Here is a 7,413-nt window from a genome sequence, read left to right as displayed (position 1 = left end):
CAGGAAGGAGATGTGATTCACCAACGGGGGGTTCCTGGGAGGATGGAAGCTTGGAGGAAGGGGTGGGACCACCGAGTTCAAGCGGAGATGAAGGACTCTCCGACCCACGTGACTGACCTCTGCCTCCAGAGCAGGTTCGAGTACAACCCTCAGGGTGCCCCGTTATCTGTGGCCAGACTCACTGAAGCTTTTTGGCGCCAGAAAAACAGCAGAGCAGGCAGAGAGCTATTTACACAATTGGCATACATTTTATTGTTTTTTTATAAAAGGCAAAAATACATGTGTTGAGTGGAGGATTAAAGGAGGGCAGATCCTGGAGTCCCCCAATCCCCATCCCTAAAACTGTAACATCTACTACATATATGTATTAATACATATGTATTAATATATGTTTTGAAGAGCAAACATGAAATTATGACCTGGACTTCACCCCCCTCTCCCCTCATGCCTACACTGTGACATGAACCCATCACTCTCCTGCTCCTTATTTATGAATAGACAGAGCTCCACAACTAGGCTATGGCCCCCTCCTCCTAGCCCTACTTATATTCCCAACCCTACTGAAGCCTATAACACCCCCTGAGTAGAAGAAAGGGCAGACACGCACATACTGAGAAACGCCTGTACCTGGACCCTTCTCCACATGGAGCCCCTGAAACATGCTTTTCTTATGCACAGATAGACATCACACCTTCCCCTCTCTTCCTCTGGACCCCCACCCCAACTCCACTGACAGCATCTTTTCCACTCGGTCTTTTGCCCTGAATATCTGGAAAACCACGCACACGCACCTGCACACACACTCACACACCTGCTCTCTCGTCTCCCTCCAGGAGATGAAGGGCTAGATCGGCCGGGCTCCCTGTGCCACCACAGCTTACAGGCTGAAGGTCCTACTGGGTCCTATTTCCTTCAGGATGGAAAAGCCTGAAGGGGGCTGTCTAGTGGGAGGTGGTGGACAAGAAGCTTCTGAGTCCAGGAGGGGAGTCATGAAGAGGGCTTCTGGGAGCAGCCCCTGCACAGTCAATGGATGCTCATGAGAGGGTGTGGGGGGTGCCCCCGCCCACTCACATCTGCTCCTTGTGCTTCATGTGGGACAACTTCACATTCTCCTCGTCGGTGGAGGGTGGGGGCGGCTCCAGGTGGCAGCCGATCATGAGCTGGTACACGAAGACACCCGTGATGGAACCCAGGAGCGGAGAGACAATGGGCACCCACCACCAGTGGCGGCCCGTCCTGGGGGCAGACAGATGTGGTCAGGGGTGGGTGGGGCAGGCCAAAGCAGGGAATGGGCTGGGGCACGCAGGCGGGGACCGCACTCACGTGAAGACTTCCGAGCCCCAGCCGGCGATAGCGGTGAAAAGGCGGGGGCCGAAGTCCCGGGCGGGGTTGACGGCGTAGCCAGAGTTGAAGCCCATGGAGGTACCAATGACCAAGACCACCAGGCCCACGGTGAAGGCCTCCAGGCCTCGGGGGACGGGGTTGTTGTAGGGGTCCACAATGGCCAGCACACACACGATGAGGGAGGCCGTGCCGATGAACTGGGGAATGGGGAGAACAGCGTGAGGAGAGCCCCTGCCTTCCACCCTCTGGCTTCCCTCTAAGAGTCTTGGCATCTCCAGTGTTCTGCTCCTCAGGGTAGTGGTGCTAAGATTTTCGCTGGTTAAACTAGCAGAATCCTAGGAGTCTGCTCTAGATGGGGAGTCCTGTCCCCCAGCCAGCCCCTGAGCAATCCAAGTCCCTCACCCATCCCCAGCCCATACCTGGTCGAAGAAGCCATTGACCATGTCCAAGTGTCCAGAAGGGTAGGTGGCAAAGATGCCAGCTGTGCCATTGGGGCCCGATACAATAAGCTGGTTGTTGGCGAAGGCCCAGATCGCATCTGGTGACAGTTTAGATACCACATACATGAGAGAGAGGCCTGAGCCCCTGTCTTCCCCATCAAGCTGTGCCCACACTCCCAGGGGTCTCAGGTGAGCGTAATCACTGCTTTGTCACTGGAGACAGGGTGGGAAGATGGAGGGTGGAGGGCTTGACTCCACAGTTGCCCAGCTCATTTCTTTCCTCTCACGGCCCCAACCTGGGGCCTGTGCATGAATGAGTCATAAGCCCGGGGCCTCGGCAGGTCCCTGGTATTTGTCATGGAAAGGCCTGGTGCCAGTAGGTCAGTCCTAAGCAGAGGGAGAGGGTCGTGGAGGAGAGCAGGGTGGGAATGCTCACCGTAATACAACCCGAAGATAATTCCAGCGCCCAGGAAGGCTCCCAGAGTCTGAGCCAAGGTGTACACAGGCAGCTTGATCCAGGGCTCACGAGCCAGGAAGCACATAGCAAAGGTCACGGCAGGGTTCAGGTGGGCCCCTGGGCAGAGGGAGATGGGGCCTATTAGTCCCCGCCTGCCACAGTGGGAAGGCCAGGTACTTCCCCACGCACACTCCCCCTCTTCGACTCTGCTGAACAGAGATGCAGAGAAGGGTTTATTGCACAGAATGGTGGGTTGGACTATGTAATAGACCCACTCTGCTAGTCTCTGATTCTGAGGTGAGAGTTGAAGTTTCTTATGCATCAAGTGCCTTCGTCACTCTTCTCTTTCAAGGGCCCAAAGCTGGGGCATGGCTATGCCCTGCCCTGTGAAGAACACTCCTGCCCCCACCCCATTCCCAGTGGGACACCATGTGGGGTTGCTGGAGGGTGGGGACAAGGCCTTACCAGAGACCTGGCCAGCAATAAGGATGCCTAGGGTGACAGCGAAGCCAAAGGCCAGGTTGATGGTGAGGAAACCACCGTGGGTGCCCCGGCTGAGCACGACCTGGGCCACAGAGCCACAGCCAAACATCTGTGTCAGGAAACAGAACAAAGCAGGGAGAGTGAAGACCAGTGACACTTGCTCCAGAGGAAAGGGATGAAGCCAGCCACCTCCCCCTGCCTTTGTGCGGAGACAGAAGCCCTTTCCTGGAATCAAATCCCTCCCCTCCCGCTGCAGTCATAAGCAGACAGGCCCTCCCAGCCCCAGGGTCCCAGCTCCACCCTAACAGGGTCCTGTGGAAGGGACTGGAAGCAGAGTTTGCAACAGTGAGCCCAGAAGGTAGTGGAACCATCTCCATTGATTTGTCTCGATTCTCAATAAGAGCCAGGGAAAGGGGACACTCTCACTTGAGCAGTTCCTCCCCCAGCCCTTCAGGCCTGGTCCCTAGGGGTGGGACAGTTCTCACTCAGCCCCTACCTGCAGCTGCCTTTCTCTCTGCCCCAAAGAAGAGCTGGCAGGGAGAAGGCACAGAGAAAGGGCGGAGGCCACAAGTTAGGCTGAATCCACCTCTCCTTAATCTGGGGTGTCAGAGCCCCTAGCCTCCCTCTCAGAACCCTCATCTTCCCTGACATGTCCCTGACCCAGAGCCTCCTCTCTGCCCTCACCTTGACCTCCCTACCCTAAGAGGCCCAGGTTCCCCACTCAGATTTGGAAATCCTAAAGACAGAGGTCTCTGTCTCCTCTCACTAGCCAGTCTGGGACCCTCAGTCCAGTGGAAGTGGGGAGACTAGTTCTAAGCTTTCTGCCAGAAATGGGGGGATTCAAGAGGCTAAAGTCCCTGATGTCCTGCAAGTACAGAGTGTGCTGTATGTCAGTTCCCCTTGTTCAGATGTAAAAATGCTCCTTTGTATGCTTGCTAAGTCACTCAGTCGTGTCCAACTCTTTGTGACCCCATGGACCATAGCCCACCACGTTCCTTTGTCCATGGGATTCTTCAGGTAAGAATACTGGAGTGGCTAAGCCACTGCAAAGCCCCCAGAATGCTCCTGCACTAGCTGTAAAGAGCTATTACTCTGAGCCCCCAGGGTGCCCACCAAAGCTACTCCAGCCCTGCCCCAGCTCTCCTTTCCCATCTCCCCATAACTAAATTCTGAGGCCTATTCAGCAGAAATTTTACAAGACCTGTGCTCAGGGCCCTTGTTCATTCTGATGGCTCCGTGTCCTGCTGCACTGGGTGGTTATGAATTTTGGTTATCACCCTTCAGGAGGACCAAGAGATAGGAAACCTGAGGCAGCAATGCAGGGCAAAGGTGTGCAGGCAGGTGAGGGCAAAGGTCAGAGATTGTTGAGTATCTGTGTGTGTGCTGAAACAGGCATGTGAGGGTCTGGGGCACCCTGCCCAGCTTGGCAGGCCTTGGCCTCAGCGCCTTGCCTCCCCGAGGCACAAACCTGGCTCCATCCCAAGAGGCCTTGGAGGGAGAAGCTGTCAGAGCCAGTTCCACCACCTTGAGACTAATCTTCCTCTTCTTCCTGCCTCCTTCTCCCTCTCCTCACCTTACTAGGCGCCCCAGAGAAAGGGGCTTCCCCAGCCTTAAAGCCAGCCCTGATTCTGACACTGCAGGCCCTAGGTCCCCAACCCCCAGAGAGGTGCAGGCAAGCCCTCACCCACCACTCAGGGGTCTTCCTGGCCTGGCCCCTCCTCTTTGGGCACTGATACCCAATGCCTCTCAACCACCTGAGCCTGAAAGCCTTCACAAACATAACACCCTCCTTCTGTGGTCAGGGATAAGCCAAGTGATCCTGAGGCTCAGCAGGAGGCCCGACTGCTCCTTTGGGGGAAGGCAAACTGAGACTTAGGGAGAAGTTAGGGAGGCCCCTCTGTGAAGGGAAGACAATGTCCCCTGTCCTGGCTGCTCTCCAGCAGGGGACTGGACTGTCAGTCAGATGGGGACAGGGGACACAAGGCTCTGAGCAGGGTGATGATAAGCACCTGTCCTATTCCCTTCCTGGGAGAGAAGAGATACAGATGACTGGAAGGACCACTAGTCTGGGCGGGGGCGGGGGGTGGGGGTGTGGATAAACAGCCTACCTGGCTTCCTCCCTTCCTGTTTCTGGAAGCCAAAGGTGAGTCCCAGCTTTCCTCTCTCTATAGAACCTGCTCCACCACCACCACCCATGGTAGGGAGCCACCCAGCTCTCCTTCCCCCTAGTTAATCTCACTAGTCCACAGGGGGCTACTTAGGGTTGGAACTGGGGCACAAACGGAGTATCCCATCCCCTGCAATGAAGCAACTGAACCCAGAAGTAACCAAGAGGGAAACAGGTGTAACCACAAGCGTGGCTGAAAATCTGAGACTAACTGGGACAGGAAACGGAGCCCATAACTGATCTGTCTGCCAGGTCCAAGAAGTACAAACAATCACCCAGAAACAACCCAGACTGAAACTTGCATGACCAGGGAGTCACTGGGACTGGGGAGTAACCCGCAGAGTAACTCAGATCCTGGAGACCCATGCACACCAGTGTGCTTGTGCACGGAAGCTGACCGCATCTGTCTGGGTAACTGTCCTGGAGTTGCCCAGCACTCAAGGACAGACGTTAGTGACTTCACGTCCCTTGTGCCTGGGGCAAAGCTGCCTTCCACAGCCTTATCCCTATCCTTATCTTCAGGATCCTCCTTCCTTCCTTGCTTGCAGTGTGCTTCGTGGCTTCTGCCCTCTGCCCCCACCTGAAGCAAACTGTCTTCACATCAGGGGAACTTTTAGACTTTCTGAGGGTTAATTATTCATTAGGGGCCAGGCACCCAGGACCCAAATAACTCAACAGGGGCCCGTTTGCCACTGCCCCCACCACCACCCTCCCCTGCTGGGGCTGGGACTCCAGGAACCTGTGGCACCCGGACAGGGCTGGAGGTCCCAGACTGCAGGGGTGACCAACTCCCACAGCCTGTGGGCTGGCCCACTGGTGACAGGGTGAAGCTCAGAGCTGTCATTGGGGTGTAACAGCTGTCATTCTGGCAAGAGTCAGAGCTGTCACAGAGGGGGTTAGAGCTATAAGCAAAGAGGACCCTGGAGGGACCCCCACCCTGACCCCAAGGGGGAGTGTCAGACCTGAAAGAGCGGAGAGGGACTGGGGAGGCGGGGCTGGCAAGAGGCTTCTGCAGGTCCCTCCACTCACCACGAGGATGAGGGTCCCCAGGCACTCAGCCAGCGCCTGGCGGAGCAGCCGGTAGCGGATATGCAGCATCTCCCCGCAGCGGTTCACCAGCTCCTTCTGTCGACCCATGGCGGCGGCAGGCGACGGCGCTTCGGGCAGGGAGGCGAAAGGACGGCCGCGGCAGCAGAGTGGCCGCCAGCACCGGGTGGCGCCCTTTTATAGAGCCGGAGGCACGTGCCCCGCCCGCCCGCAACCCCGCCCGCCCCGTCGGCGCCGGCCTCAAGGTGGGCGGCCGCCCCCACGGCTGAAGGGGCCGCTGGGTTTTGGGGGAGGCTGGTGAGAAGGAGCCCTTAGGGCTAAGATTGTCTCCGGGAGAACTGCGGGATGATGGAGGCAGAGAGCCGATGCGGGGATGAAGGCACGTACAGGACCAGGGCCACTGGGGAGAAAGGAACTGCGGAAGAGATCTCCCTGGCCCACTCACAGCGAGCCTCCCTGCCATCCCCACCAAGGTGGGAGTGAGAGCAGACTCCCACCGAGTTAGGAAAAGAACTGGCCCCAGCTCATGGGCCTCCTGGTAGCTCAGACCATAAAGACTTCTGCAATGCGGGAGACCTGGGTTCGATTCATGGGTTGGGAAGATTCCCTGGAGGAGGGCATGGCGACCCACTCCAGCATTCTTGCCTGGAGAATCCCATAGACAGAGGAGCCTGGCAGGCTACAGGACGTCCATGGGTTTGCAAAGAATTCAACAGGACTGAGCAACTAAGCACTAAACCATGGCTGGACCTCTCCTGTCTTCAGTTAGGGGCCTGGAGGGAGGAGACTGAGGGGGAGGGGGGCAAGGGAGAAGAGACCCAGGTGGACACAGTCCAGACCTAGGTGGACTCACAGAACACATGGGCTGAGTTCCAGCCAGAGCTTAGGGGCCTTGCTTCTTGTCTGGTTAGTACATGTCACATGTTGCCTATCTTGACAGCTCTGTTCTCAGCTGTGTCCACACATGACATCTCCCATGTGCTTGATCACACTTTTGGGGCATCATGGCTGTGCTTGTGGCAGTGGAACATGGCTGGGTTAACAGAGCTTGTCACACGTGTACCTCTGTGAGTACTGAGTACAGCTCTAGGGGCCGAGCTGCAGTTGTCCAGACATGCCGCCAGCTATATACTTGCCGGCAGGTTGAGTTCCAGCTGTTTTTAACCCTCTCCTCTCCCACCCTGGCTGATCCCTAGCCAGGGGCAAATCTATTCCTTTAAGAGGTGAAGCTGTCTGAGCTGTGGGCGTGTCAGACCCATCAGAGGTGGGGGGTCATGGGGCAGCCTTGCTCCCTGTGCCGCATCTAATAACTGGGGAGCTGAGGTCTGGTCGCCTGGACTTGACTCCCACAGGACTGGCAGCAAATACGCCCTCACCCTGTTCTCTAAGGCAGCTTTGCCAGGGAGACCTCATTTCCAGAAGGGACTTAATCCAGGTGGGCTGAGGAGCCTGGGGACTTGTCCTTTGAGCAGCAG

At 56.9% G+C, this 7,413-nt stretch overlaps 1 protein-coding gene across 1 annotated transcript; it reads right to left on the bottom strand.

Annotated features, from left to right (window-relative positions):
* Window positions 1-226: 226 nt before the first annotated feature.
* On the bottom strand, window positions 227-6,089 carry AQP3 (aquaporin 3 (Gill blood group)). The gene is made up of 6 exons (XM_027964294.2): window positions 5,921-6,089; window positions 2,707-2,833; window positions 2,221-2,358; window positions 1,764-1,882; window positions 1,324-1,541; window positions 227-1,236 (listed from the first exon to the last, which is right to left on the bottom strand). The coding sequence occupies exons 1-6, from the start codon at window positions 6,026-6,028 to the stop codon at window positions 1,068-1,070; spliced, it is 879 nt and encodes a 292-aa protein (XP_027820095.1). The 5' UTR covers window positions 6,029-6,089; the 3' UTR covers window positions 227-1,067.
* Window positions 6,090-7,413: the final 1,324 nt, after the last annotated feature.

The sequence above is a fragment of the Ovis aries genome, chromosome 2, assembly GCF_016772045.2.
Source record: "Ovis aries strain OAR_USU_Benz2616 breed Rambouillet chromosome 2, ARS-UI_Ramb_v3.0, whole genome shotgun sequence".
In the NCBI taxonomy this organism is placed as follows: Eukaryota; Metazoa; Chordata; class Mammalia; order Artiodactyla; family Bovidae; genus Ovis; species Ovis aries.
This window is presented reverse-complemented; position numbering and strand designations above follow the sequence as displayed.

What these genes read in the sequence shown, in the direction of transcription:
- AQP3 (XM_027964294.2), bottom strand. Translation starts at nt 6,028, where the DNA reads ATGGGTCGACAGAAGGAGCTGGTGAACCGCTGCGGGGAGATGCTGCAT. An exon ending in TATTGCTGGCCAGGTCTCTG is followed by an intron (nt 2,359 to 2,706) that starts GTAAGGCCTTGT and finishes CCCTCTGCCCAG; the next exon opens with GGGCCCACCTGAACCCTGCC. An exon ending in TATCTTCGGGTTGTATTACG is followed by an intron (nt 1,883 to 2,220) that starts GTGAGCATTCCC and finishes AACTGTCACCAG; the next exon opens with ATGCGATCTGGGCCTTCGCC.